Source organism: Melanostigma gelatinosum (assembly GCF_949748355.1).
Source record: "Melanostigma gelatinosum genome assembly, chromosome: 8".
NCBI classification, from domain to species: domain Eukaryota; kingdom Metazoa; phylum Chordata; class Actinopteri; order Perciformes; family Zoarcidae; genus Melanostigma; species Melanostigma gelatinosum.
Genome location: NC_136641.1, coordinates 24,127,270 through 24,141,835, shown reverse-complemented (window position 1 = coordinate 24,141,835; position 14,566 = coordinate 24,127,270). Strand labels below are relative to the sequence as shown.

Genomic DNA, 14,566 nt, shown 5'->3' with positions numbered 1-14,566 from the left:
ACCCCTGCTCTCGGACCGCTTCAACCCTGAGGGGCTTTCCCTTTGCAGACGTATATTAATTTCAGTGTTATTACTTATGGAAAGAGAGCGGGTGATAAGGTGGTGGCGACGTGTATCCCGATGGCTAGAAACTGCTTTTAACAACTAGAAGGGCCACAAGTCCGATCCCCTCAACGCTGATGTGCTCAGACCCCATTAAAGACAGTGTGTATCATTTTGTGGGATCTATTGGCAGAAAAATCGAATATTCATAATCGAATATTCATATCGCCTGAAACGAACTACACGCTGTGTTTTTAAAGACAACTTCCTAGTCACACACTATTCACAACAGAGTATAGTATAAACAGTAATACAGCTTTATTAATAACCACGCTCTCTATCTAATGTGACTCTGGAGACTATCAGGCAACCATAAACAATTTGTTGTTGTTACTCTATAATTTGATTTATCGCTTATTTGGCTTACTGAGGGAGGACTTCACTGACAAACATGCTGCTGCTGGATCCCCGCTGGTGAAGAGTACACGCTCCTCGTTTGCTCCGTGTAATAATTAATCAGTGCGTGTAGAGCCGAGTTGACGTTTGAAGGTGCATTAATATTCATCTGGGTGTTTCTGCACATGTCTGATGAGCGTGGTGGGCGTTTGCTGTGCGAAAGCCCTGGTGTTGGTGCATTGCTGCACAATGCATGAGCTTACAACACTGATCAGTCCTACCGCCAAGCCTCCGTATCATGAATAGATTCAGATATTCCAGTTGTATGCTTTTGGACTATCAAACTACAGATACAACTATTTTATTAAGAACATCAGCATAATCGTCCAAACGAAGTAATCTCTTGTTTTTGACTCCACGAAGCTGTGCCAGCTGGTTGTTGGAGTCTTCTTCTGGCCAGGGTGATGTGCCTCAGCTGGAGGCTCAGTGCCGTCCGGTGCTGATGAATACAGGCCACCGCTGAACCCGATTATCATCCTCCTCCAATCTGATTACAATGCATAACGGGGCCTTGACCTTTCACCTCCACATCCTCTGCTGCACTGAGCCCCTCAGAGACCGGGGGTGGATTTACGCCGAGCCGCTGTTTGACGGAAGCTGATTTGAGTAAACTCATCAGGGTTAGCGGTGGCCATGTGCACCCCCCCATAAAGGGCGAACAGCATTTAATCACGAGGAGCGCACACCTCTCCTGGGAGTGTTTGCTGCTGTCACTACAGGTGACGTCTTAACAGCTGCTTGAATCCGCCCACACACACGCAGACAAATGTGTCACTTCCATGCAAAGTGGGTGGGTTGTAGAGGAATACCATAATCATGCATGAGATGTTTAAACGCACAGTGAGGGGGCAGTGCATGCACGTGTACACGCATGATAAAGCACACTATCTTCTGCTCCAATGAGCCCTCTCTAGGTTCATACAGTGCTGCAAGATGTCACAAGAGCAGCACACATTTCTGTCGGGTCAGAGCTTCTTTCAACTGCACCGTTTGAAATCGACCACTTTCAACTCCAAAGCTTTCTTTTTTGCCATTAAACTGCTTCTGACAGCCCAGTGGGGTTGAGCCTGCTTAAATCCATAAAGCTCAGAGTCACTTCTCAACGTGTTTGAGCCGCTATAACCTCGACTTCAGCAGGGAAACCGCTCCGTCGCTCAGTAAGCCACGGTGGCAAAGTTTCAGGCTTAACGCAAGTGTAGATTATGTTTTAAAGCTGTGTTGAAGGCTTCGCTCAGTTCTTAATAACTCCAGAGAGATTTTGTGAATATGGATTTCTGCTAATCCACACTCGCTTTTCACTCCCTGGTTTGGTTCCCTTGTAAGTGCTGCCCAAGCCCAAGACGAGAAATGAATCACAGATGCGCCACAGCTCAACCCCTCCCCCAGTGTAGCTTTAGACAGAGCAAAGGAACAATGACGCTCAGGGGCCCATCGCTACTGTCACGAGTTGAGAATGCGGCTGAAAGCAGATCTGCTTTTATCCTCTTCTTCGCTGCAAGCGATTGTCACTCTCGTCAGCCCACCCAGACTCCATTACGGAGACAAAACACAACTCGGGGTCACACTTTTCAGCGAGACAGTTCAAAAGTAAAAAGTGAAAGGAGCCTTGTGGGCGCCTGGCCGATGGTACTTTGTCCAGCGTGTCGCTGTTGAAGAGCCCACAGGGCGAAAATGTGCCTGCGTGCACTCAACAGCGAATTAGAGATTTTGAGGTTGTTTAGATGAAAGTGGAGAGACGTGCACGTGAGAATATGCACACCCATTAGCTGGAGTGAATGTGTTGGCCGGTTTGTGTGTTTGTGGTTGATTTATTAGGATCCATTGATCCGGGACGGGGAAACCTCTTTGGTGCTGTGAGCCGGGGGCTTAAATCAAGATCGACACACAGTCAGAGCTTCCTTAAAGCCGATCCCAGAGGACAAACATTGTTAGGGATCAATGGCACGTCTTCGAAATGTATTTTAGAGAGGCACCGCCATCAATCTGTGAGACGTGCCACTCATGAGGCAGCTAGCTGGGGTGGAAGTGAGATTCGGGGATGTTGGGTGCTGTGCTCAGATAACCTGCAAAACATCTGGAGGCTATAGAGTCATTTGCGGGTCACCCAAAGGCTGGTGCAACAATGGAAACCGAAGCGGCACGTGTGAGTTTTCATACCTCTTCTTGCTATGTTCCTCTGCCGTATCAGTCTTATTCCCCGGAGACCAATTTTTCAACCTTTTCCGTTTGTCTTTTCTTGCTGCCCACCCCTCCAACTAGCACATGACAGGAGGTGATCTGTCTTGGCATTAATGTCTCAAGGAATAATAAGGCAGTCGACATCAACACCCCAGAGCCCTGTTACATTAGCCTCACGTCAGACGATGATAGGGAACAAAGAGAAACCGTCCTTGGATCTCTTTACCACTCAACTCTGACCTTTCAATAATCAAGGTAACGTGTCAGACATAGAAATAGAATAAGAGTAGAACGGACATCGGGCCGTTTACCGCGGTCATTTTGACTAGTAAGAAAAGAAAATGTCGATTGCTGTTGGTTGTTTTGGGGGCAACACATGTCAGTGGAGATGTGAAGTGTTGTCGATGCTCACCGGGAAGAGAGCGGACTGGCTAGGAGGCTAGTTAGCTTCTCCTTCTCGGGAGCAGACGTAAGCACTTCTAGACCCGGTGCTGCCTCTGGCCAGCGGCCCACCGAGCGGCTCACTTTCTGTCACAATTGTAGCATTAAAGTACTGCGGAATTAACAAGCTAGCTAGCTTGTTAATTCCGCAACGGTACACATTAAAAATGGCCGCCGCCATGAATTTCCTGCTACGTTGATTTGAATGGAAATGTCCGTTCTACGTCTCCTCTATTTCTATGCTGTGACCACATGACTAAAAATCCTGCTCTCATGTCGATCTGCTCCACTGAAAACCTGCACTCTCATTTCTTCTGATTGCAATAAATACAAAGGCCTTCCTCTCAATGAGCTTTACACTTCTGCCCTCCTCCGACCTCTTGAACTCATCCCATCAATGCAGATGCCCCCCCCCCCCATATCTCTCGACCGCCTCACTCCTCCGTAATTTCTCCGTTTAATCACGCCAGTTGATGCAGCACTTAAATTAAGGGGAAAGCCCGATGTCTGACAGCTCGGTCGATCGTGTCAATGAGGTGGAAAAACCAATCATGTTACATGTGAATGGCCTGCACATAATGGTGATTGACAAACAGCACAACACCATAACTTATGTCTTTGTATGGAAAATGGTCCGCGTAAGCGAATCACTTCAGGATGACAACGGCTACAGCACAGCATCCTGAGTGATGCACATGTAGAAAGGAAGTGCTGCAAGCAATCATGTGGTGATGCTGAGCTGGAAACCCATTACATTTTTTACGAGTGTTTTTATCTTTGGCTTTGATAATTTCCTAAAAGAGGCAGACAATGGGGATTCCCATTCTGCAAGGATAGTGGCAGCCATCACTGTAGGCACGTTTCTCTCCAGACATGCGATTGAATTGAATGAAGTCATGCCTATTAGAGTGCGCCTTACAACGTTACTGGCTCTTTGTGGAGGTTTAATCAGCGTAGCAGTGAAATGTGTCTTATCGGCGCTCGGGGCTGACATTTGAGTCTCTGGCATGGAATCACTGCCTGGCAGGGTTGAACGTGTAGTCGGTGCCCAGCTGAAGCACGGTAACTAAATGGTTGTGAATGAACGGGCCAACTATAAAGACGTGTTTTACACCGAAGCCTCCAGATCTGTAGAATAATGACATCATCTCGTGATGAACATGTGAACAACACACACAGAGGGACACGTTTGTAAGCCTTCTTTCAGCTACAAAGCTCTTTCCAGAGGAACCTTGTAGATGTGCAGGAGCAGAACAACAAATCCCCCAATTTCGGCCACAAACAAAAGGCAACAGTTACAGCCCAACTGTCGGTTGCATTCCCTGATCAAATTGAGTCATCTAATCAACCTCCTGACCCAATATGATTAGCCAGGCTGTCCCAGAAAAGCAGCCCGATCCACCACTGGTGCCGAGTTTACTCTCATTAAGCCTTTCTCCTTCTCCAACGGATTTCAGAACTCCTAGTGCCCCCTCCTCTCCTCCCTTTCTCTCCCTGCCTGGGCTATTTGGGCTAATTTGAAACCCGGGAGACAAAGGCCTCTTTTCAGACCTGTCAGTCTGGTCACAATGCCAGCTTCAGTGCCCAGACTCCCTCCATTTGCCTGCCACACACACACACACACACTCCTCCTAGCACCCACAGAAGTACCATTAGAAGGGTGTCATTATCTTCCATACACAGGCCAATTTACACTCCGGGCCCCTTTTATCCTGCCAATTAGAGCAGACTGCCGCATCAGGGTGTTCATAATGGGAATGGTACCTGCAGAAAAGCCATCATGCAGACCACCAGCTGCACCGAAGCTGTAGATCAGACATGCGAGAAACACTGTGCTCATTTGTAAATAATATTAGGAGATTTAAGAGGCAAAATATCTTCACAGAAAGTAATAATGTTTGAGTTAACTCTTGGAACGACTGCAGGTAGTTCAGTTTTACACTGGGTAACTCGTGTTGTCTGGTGAGGCACATCTGGCTTCCATTATGCCCAAATTATACCAACTTAGACTAAGAGCTGAGCAGCAGCTGACCTAATTAGAGCGGAATGTAGAGCTTTCCGAAACTTAAGTCCTTTTGAGGGACATGCCGTTTTTAAGTCTTTCTCACTAATCGTAGTAAAAAAAAAAAAGTCCAATTGAACAAGAGTCGCCCGTTCCTGCTCTTCTCACACAGCCCACCTCCTCAAAACAAGCTGCGACTTCAAAGCTGCTACCCCGTCTTCAGTATTCCAGCTGGTGCACGGCTGCCGAGGGAGCACATTTCTCAGTCCGTTTCAACCTGTACGGCTCTCCTGTTCATGCAAAAAAAAAAATCACACATGCATCTTCGCACGCCTCTGCACTGCGCTGCACCCCCCGTCTCTTCTAATGAGGTCAATCAGCTGTGAGTATATGTAAATAGCAGCAGTGAACGGGTCCAATGTGGGGCGCAGACAATAAAAAGGTCAGCATTGTGATCGTCAGGGAAGCTCAGGAGAGAATATGAGAAATGTTTGCTGGAATCTGTGAAGGCCACATGCTCAGATTTACACACGGCTTGTTCAGTTAATAAGACTTTACCCTCTTGTTGACCTCTCACACATCACGTGTGCAGTGTGCATTAGTAGCTTCTCATGACACATATCCAGCCGACTGAGCTGCACAGATTACATTGTGGAATAATTGTGCTCTGATTCTGGTTGCGTATGCGCGACTCTTACCTCTCTCATGTCCTGGGAGATGGTGTTCAGGCGTTCGTTCTCAGACTGGGTATTGGTGAGGATGTTGCGCGCCTGGCGGAGCTCCGCCTGCAGCTCCAGGACCCTCTGCTCGTAGTAGGCCTCCTTACAGGCAGACTCCTGGATGAGAGACTCCTCGCGGCTCTCCCCATCCGCCGCCACCTTCCTGTGGTTGGAGTAGGCTTGTCCGAAGGCCTGGAGAAACAATAAAGGCGGAAAAGAGTCGTGATTGAGACGCTACATTTTTTAGAAATATGGGAGGTTGTGTGTTTCATTCACTGTTGATACTATAAAACTATATATGCAAATCAGAGGATGAAGAAGAACTGTAACCGACAAAAGTTTGCTTTGTGATTAAAGTGACACTAATCTCTGCTGCTGCGGTTCAGCCGGGGACTCAAAAACCTCCCAAAAACACTGCCGTCGCCTGGTAGAGATAATCAGCTCGGCTCCATCTGGACTGCATCATCCCGCCTTCCCCCCTTTGCGCCCCCATTTCTCCCTCCCTTACCCGCAGGACGCTGCCCTCCCCTGCACCGCAGTGACTCCAAACAGGGAAAAGTAGAGCAAATGGTGAGTGGCGTCTGGGCGATCATCATGTGTTCATGAAATTCATGGAGATTTAAAAAACTACGGAAGACATATCTGCTGCTGGGAACATTCTCAGCCGGGATCAGTCGTGTACGGTACTTTGTGCAGACAGTTTCACTATAAATAGTGCCGCCTTAACTCTGACCTTAATTTATAAATGGCCTGCCATGCAGCAATTAATGAACAGAGAGACAAACAGAGACAGACAGGAGACCTAAACTGCAGCAGAATCTAGGTTAGGCTATACTCTCATACGTCACCAAATAATCATCTCCCTGATTACAGATTTTGGATCTCCACTCCTGTAACCACCGGTGATCCGATCCGAGTCTCATCCCGCCTCGAGTGCGGGCGTTAATCTGAAGTCACCTGAGGAGCTGAATCTGACCTCGTTTGCAGCTGCAGCGCACTCACTCTCCTCTCTCTGAACTGCCACCCTGTTACATCTGCCGCGGGATTTTTCTCCGTTCGACTGCATATCGCGTTAATCCCAGTAATTCCTTTAGAGAAGGAAAATCTGGAAATTTGCACGAGTTGCTCTGGCCTACTTGTAGGACTTAGACCAATATGTGAACGTGTAAAACTATTTCAGGGCGTGACATTATGTCTCGTGCAGGGCGGCTGCAATATCTCTCACATTCCAGGAAAGAGGACCATTCAAATGAGGAGATGAAGAGATAAACCCTCACGCTGGGACGCAATACGCTTCATTTAGAAGCAGGTTGAAATGGGTTTGGGATTCTTGGTCAGAAAATACAAGCAATTTGAAGACATCATGTTTGGTTTAAGAGAACTGTAATGGACATTAAAACACAATTTTTCTGACATTTCAGGAACCAAAAAATTAATCGAGACAATTATCTGCAGATTAATTGAAAATAAATAATAGTCAGTTGCTGCCCTACAACACAAAGTGACTGGACCACCTGTATTTAGTATAGAAGTGCTACACAAGCTGGACATACATGTAGTAATCACGGCGTCCTAATCACTAAGAGGTGCTTTAATAATCTTAAAGCCAAGGTTCATATTGATGCTTATCGACAGCCGAAGTGTCCGTCAATAAACAACTAATGTCAGTAACTGTAGACAAGAGTATCTGTTCAATAACTCTCCTCACACCTCCCTCCTCTCCAACAAACAGCAGGAGGCTGCATTTGATTAGAAAGTCACAGGATTAACCCAATCAGAAAGCAGGGGAATCCCATCATTATAATCTTCATGTACGGTGGATATCGAAGGGACTCCAATCAATCCAATCTGAGAGGACTGTCCTTCAAACAGTAGAGCCCCGAGCCAAACCCCTGTGCCCCACGGCCGTTAATCCCAACTCCCCAAGCGTGGGTTTGGGCTACTTTTAGGAGAGGGGAGATAGCACGCGACCAAGCCGGTAATCAGTGAGCTGCACACCCAATTCATAATTCATCTTTAGCAGTTATTTTTTTACATGAGAGCGTGGAATATTAACCTCTTGTACAGCTAATCAAAGGCTGTCTGGACTGGATTTACTGTCAGAGGGCCGGGGCTAATATAATGACGCTATATGGAGGAGAAGTCAATAATTCAAGAGTTTTATCCCAGATGAGTATGCCGGGCTGAGGCCAGACACCCTGCTGGGCTGCTCTTCATACGGAGGGCTGCCTGGTGGAGATCAAAGTGCATTACCGCCGATCAAAAGCATCACGTGTTTGAGTGCAAGTTAGAAAAATGAGACGAACACCTCGGATCTTAGTTCTATCAGTGTGGTTCTCATCACTTCCTCATACATTGCTCACAGCACAGCAGCTGCTCTGACTACCCTGGTCTTAAGATCAACACATGCCCACTTTAAGGTATAAATAAAGACTCTTCATGGGTGCATGCAGACTAGTTTAAGGAAGGATGTGGTTGCTATGCCTTCAGTTCTTGTTTTAGGGACAGCCTTTATCAAAACACTGGCTTCTCTGGTAATTGGTTTTATTCTACAGCCAGCGTTGTTGAACTCGATCAGCCATCTGTCGGTTTATCTTTCAGCGAAACAAACGTTGCTACGACAGCGTGACTGCGTGTGTTCAAAGCATGTTGGGACATGGCATAACCGCCATACACGTGCGGTCCTCTAATCTGACCGGCTTTCAGAGGCAAAGTCCGCTGAGTAGAAGGTGAAATGAATCACATCTTACAGCGATGTGATCGCCGTTCGGTAACAGGGAGGGGGAATGCTAAACGCTGGGCTCTAAAGGTTACAGCGCTGCTCCTAATGTTCAACACCGTACACGGTGAAGGATGTTAACGCAGAGAGAATAATAGGTCGCAGGGTTCACCCTCCTGCACATGTTCCTCCATATCCAGGAGCAGAGGACATATATACATACGTATATACATATACACATACATACATATATATATATACAGACACACACAGGATTTTGATAGTGCTGACACGGTAATCTCGCTGTGCGATGCCAGATAGGTCACAGCAGGCATGCACTACTGCGCAATCCCAGACGACACAGCCTCGCGGTGCAGAAATGTGATACGAGGGTGCGTTTGGAAAGACGTGTGGAGCGGAGTGGGCAGATGTTGAGCTGAGATTTTCCGCCTCCACAGCAGCATTCTTGCGCCATGACAAAGACCGCCTGTGACCGATGCTGAACAATACAGCGCTATGTCCTTTAGGTCAGTTTAGTTAGTCGTATACAGATGGAGGGAGGGAGGGAGGGGGGGGGGGAAGGGAGAGAGAGCGAGAGCGAGAGCGAGAGCGAGAGAATATCAGGGTCGAAACAGAGACTGTCTCTCCGCTGTGCAGCCAGCGAGGTAGAAGGGACACATCGCCTCGAGGTATGCGCCGAGTCTATATTTAGCTGTCCGTTATCAACTGCTGAAAATAAGAAGAAATCTCTGGAGGCATCCCAACACGTATGCGTGACCTTCTACACTCAGCGTACCTCATTCGGACACGTTCGGTCTCCGTGTTGTGCGTCTGCGTTCGGTGTAACGTGCTTCTGTGAGGAATGCTGACTGCGTCACGTGGCTGTGCATGCTCGTTGTTGATCACTTACTTCAGACTTTACTCTTCAGTGGGATGGGAACTGAAGAGAGATTCACATCCCTCGGAGGTTATGATTAACTCTCCGCTGGGTTTGAACTGACAGTTTCTCACCAAATCAGCAACTCTACAACAATAAGTAGAAGAAACTGGGATATGGAACAGTTAGATGTATGCCAGTCATTATATGTGCCAAACTAACAGAAGGGGAAAGAAGGAGGGGAGAAATATAAAAAAGAGGTGAGAGAAATGGGAGGGAGGGAGGGGCACAGAGCCACATTGATTCACTGCACAGCACAGAGCCGTTGGGTTATTATTCACACACACAGGCCTGGCCAATTTCACACACACACACACACACACACACACTCAACACAAATACACACATCCCATTTCCAATGTGCCCAGCGTGCCCTGCAGTCAGCCGTACTGCAGCACCTGGTGTTGCCGTGTTGAGGCTTGCTCTGGCTCCCGAGATAAAGGAGGAAGAAGCGAGTGTTCAAAGCCTCGTAGGGGTTCCACCAACGCTGGTGGTGTCAACACGCACGGCACGCCGAAGGCAAGGACTGCACACTACAGTGAGTGTGAGAAAGCAGAGGTTAGAGAAAAAATAACAACCGCGTGTGAGTTTTACGAGATGTATGTTTCGTTAAAAGAACAGCTTCTTTAGCCTCGAGTGGACCGGCTGAACGTTATATTCTCATCAAGAGACTTAAAGGGTGTGAACCTCTGGAAAAACACAACCACACAGCTGTGCCAGATTGTGGATCTCCCGAGTTGCAGGACAGAGAAAACAGAGGATGCCAGAAGAGACGGAGCTGTTGGGAGAAGACAGACACATCAAAGCACACACACACACACACACACACACACACACACACACAGCGTATGAGTGATGTACTAATCAGACTCATGAGGCACTTTACACGCCTCACTGAAGAAGTCGTCCTCAACCATAATAAAAAAGCATCAGAACAGCCGGATTGGGCTGCAGCTCAGTGGTACATAGGTTCTCCCAGCTTACATCAGGCTGTAATGATGGACTCTTGAGGTCTTTATCAATGTTCCATACCGCCTCCAGTTGAAGGCATTCACAACCTCAATCATTTGCAATGCAAAGTCAGCCTTATCTGAGCCTGTCTGTCTGCCTGTCTGACCCCCTGTCTGTCTGACCCCGTGTGGCTGGTTCAGATCTCTCAGGTCCACGCGCCCGCACCCCAGGGGGAACCGCCGTCGCCATGGTTACCACACCAATTACAGTGACAGAGCGAGCGGCGGCCGGTAGAGGCGGCCCACCGGCACAGATGGCGGTTTCAGAGCACAGATTGCTCTCCTCCCTCCTCCACCGGAGTGCCATGCAGCTCCTATTTCAGATTTGCTTGTAGCACAAAGAGCTTGCATACTTTGAAGTATTTTTATTGTTTGTCGTTTCTGCTCTTTGCCGTAAGGCCGAGCGTACATCGTAGCAAACAAGCAGTGAATAAGAGGAAACGGCCAGAGGAAACGGCTCCCTGTGGAGCTTTAACGCACGACTTCCACGGCCCAACAGCCCCTCGCTGTTATTGACATAAATAACATAATATCAATAACATAATATCAGAATCTGCCCTCTGGTTCAATTCATTTCAGCGAGATGGGAGCCCAGTTAGGAGATAGTTTGAGACGAGGGGATCATGTAGAATTTCAGAGGAGCCAGAGAGGGATGTGTCAGGATGAACTCATGTAAACAGAGAACGCTATCCGTCTGCATCTCATCCCTGATCTCTTCATACGTCACCACACAGCTCTTTAGTTGGAGGATATGGCAAGTCATGTGTGTGCATGTGTGTGTGGGAACTGGGCACCCACCATCTGTCCACTTATAGCAACCACAGGCTTATTCCTACTATTCATATATGCTAATAATTGTCGCACCCCCATCTCATATCTATTGTTTATATTCAACTCAAGGGGATAAAAACACCGCAGAGGGAAAAACCTCAATTTACTCTTCGTGTGTCAAAGCCCAGGAAAGTAAAGCGTCTCACAATATGGGCAAACGTGGACCTCTGATTTCATGATGTCATGAAAAAAAAGAACGATTTAATGAATGCTTGATGTGCACGAAGGGATCAGATTACTTTATGGATTGGAAACTTGCAAATCCCCCTCTAACCAGTATTTAAAAAGTTCCCAATGCATCTGGGATGTTGGTGAAGTCTGCTGATTACTAAAGCAGACTTTCCTCTGATCCACTAAAGAGACATCCGGACTGATACAGAGACATGTTTCATACACTTCCGCTCTGCTATAAAAAGCCAGGCTCCTCACAAGTAAACAGGATGCAGAGCGGGGGGCGAGACCAGACTTCATTTCAATAGAAGGAAGAAGAAAAATTTGATGGAGTGGAGCTTCGCCATCTTTATGAGGGTGTCCTTCTGTGTCAATCATGTTGCACAAAAGATGAGGACGTTTTGTGGGCACTTGGATTCAATCCAGACTCTAATAAAGGAATGACTCAGGCGGGGTCGAAAACAAACGTGTACTCTGCCCACATGCCTGTAGCGGATTCACGCGTTTATATAAGGAACCAATGTCTCAATATAAATACATATGAGCCGGCCTTGCACTGGATAAGTTGGCGATAACTAAACTGAACAGCGGTACACGGGCCTCGGGCGAACTGGACCACGGGTTGAAATGGGAAAATAGAGAATCCATCTCAGACATTATGTAACAAACATGGGAAATAGAGTTAGCTTTACAACAGGGTAGTAAGTAGAGCAAACTTACCCAACACTAGTGTTGTTTTGGCCATTAAAAAACCCCCACAAATAATATTTCTCATCTATTTAATACAAAAATAACAGTTTAAATATCAAAAATAGGCTTAAAAATGAAGTGTTTAGATTGAACCAGTTGGGGGAAGTACAAACTGGGATGAGAGAGACAATGAAACCACACAATAAAGACATGTAGGAGAAGGGATAAGTAGTAGAAGTGTATTTCTAGCTCCGTCACGTGCACACACACTGGCTTCTTTGTTGACAGATTTATATGAGTTTACAGTCATTATGCCGTGCAGGCGAAGGGAAACTAGAGACTGGTGTATTCCCTGAGTGAACCCTGTTGTATTACTATGACCTCATCCTCTGCTTACAGCATGGACTCCTGCCGGATCTGGCCCTGGTCTTCAGTAATTGGATTACATTGGAAGAATCATGACCCTGCTGGGCTGCCGTACAGCTTCCTTATGTGCAATCTTGACTTCTGTGACTGTTTCAAAGAAATCCATACAACCTAGGGGTATTTCAAAAGGTATAAATCTAACTGCGTAGCGCAAATGTAAGTGGAGGCTTTGCAATATGAGGAATCAAGCGCCATAAATACTGAAAATAAAACCATCCACTTCATTGCTGCTGAAGGTTGGCTTATATTTTATGGACCCAATTCAGATTACATAATAGCTTTGACTACAACCAGAAGGCAGTGTGTCCGAGTGTGACTGAATACATTACACAACACCCCCTTGGGGCGGATACAATGCTGCGCTCCATAGGCAACAACTTATCGACCAACAAACGGCTGCACACCAAGACTCCCATTGTCAAAGCAGGACTTTGCCAATGCCTTTTTCTTGTCCTGCAAACGCACTGCACAAACACTCCACTCTTCACACTAAAAACATTCCAAGCGGCCCAAACAATTGAGACCTGTAACAACTCAAACAGTCTTCCACTAATGCTGCGGAATAAATGTGACCTCCGCTTGAACTGTGGACGGGTGCTGATGGTATTCTGCTTTTCGGAGTTGAGGACAAAAGCTCTTAAAATCATTAGGGATTAGCGGCGGGCCATTTTACCTCAAACTGGGGGGGAAGGATTCTTTCATTACATTGCGATACCATATGGTCGTCCTTCTGCGACACGGCAGGCAACGTTATTCGGTGGGAGAGGATCCAGAGGACGGACCGGCCTGTCTGGACACTTTTGCAGCGGAAATGTCTCCGGTAGATGATGGTGTGGGTGGTCTTTACGATAATCTGCACATCCTCGTTGGAGGTTGAGATTCATACAGCAGAGTGCCAGGCCTGACGGCGCTCAGAGAACAGGCTGCTGGGCTTGGCTCTGGCCAGCCACTGGAGTAGGCTACCGGACCAGGATGGGGCAGTTTCCCCAAGAGCGCCAGACAGTCTCCGTCCAGCCCTCCGCCAACATGCCCCTACCTGTCCCTGGCTATGGAGGCTACAGAGTGTGCCTGGGCCTGGCAGATTCCCAGACCTCCGTAAGCCCTGCGCATAGCGGCTGGGATTCATCCTCTTACGCCCAGAGGGAAGGGGATTTAGGACTTTATTTCGTGCCATTTAGAAAAGATTACCCCTTAACTGCAGACTTGCCATCCAGCAAAAAAAGACATTATTGGTAAAAGAATTACCCAAACAACACTGAAAGTTTTAGTCAATTCTAGGTCAGAGATAGACGCAAAAAACCCAACCGAACACACACTGAAAGCCAGTAAAATAAGACTATTATTGGGTGCAGTGGATTGAAAGAGCTATTACAACGGGCTGGGAGTTTGTAATAAGATACAAGAATGGCTTAAGTGAGAAAAAAGGAAAGATTATGAGGTAAGATAGGAGCAGCTGTTGAAGAAACATAGCTTGGTATTAAAATCTAATAATATGAGATTATTTATGAGTTTATGAAGGGACCAGATGGGTTTTGTGTCCTTGTATTTTACACTGACATCCAATCAGCATCCAACCCATTTAACAGCAGAGACAGGGCTTAGAGTCACACCAGATATCTTTGTTTAAGGACACTGGGATATATCCTTTCGTGATCTGCCATTTCAGAGGGGGACAAAAGTGCCCAATCCTTTCAAATGGAACCACAATGGGACGCCTCTCTCGCTCTCTTTTGTCCCACACTGTGTTCTGCTGGCTTTTAACCCTCTCTTCATCTGTAGACACCCAAGACCGGGTAACCCCAGTTGGCTCAGAGGCACAAAGGGCCGGCGAGCCGAGCACAGAGAACCCAGGTTTTACTGAGCTTAACAATATTTTAGGGTTGCGATTGTCTGGTTGAATTCCGCAACGCAGTGCGCAGCCGGCGCTCCACCGACGGGAGGTTT

General features: G+C 47.2%; 1 protein-coding gene across 5 annotated transcripts in view; it reads right to left on the bottom strand.

Moving 5' to 3' along the window:
- Positions 1-14,566, bottom strand: part of LOC306780747 (protein bicaudal D homolog 2-like) — a 33,501-nt gene that overhangs the window by 15,249 nt on the left and 3,686 nt on the right. For 4 of the 5 annotated variants that reach the window (XM_079273202.1, XM_079273203.1, XM_079273204.1 and 1 more), the window contains exon 2: positions 5,818-6,030. The exons of the other annotated variant lie outside the window; for it this stretch is intronic. In XM_079273202.1, coding sequence (XP_079129328.1) covers positions 5,818-6,030 — 213 coding nt within the window. The remainder of the gene's footprint in view (positions 1-5,817; positions 6,031-14,566) is intronic. 5 annotated transcript variants of the gene reach the window in all.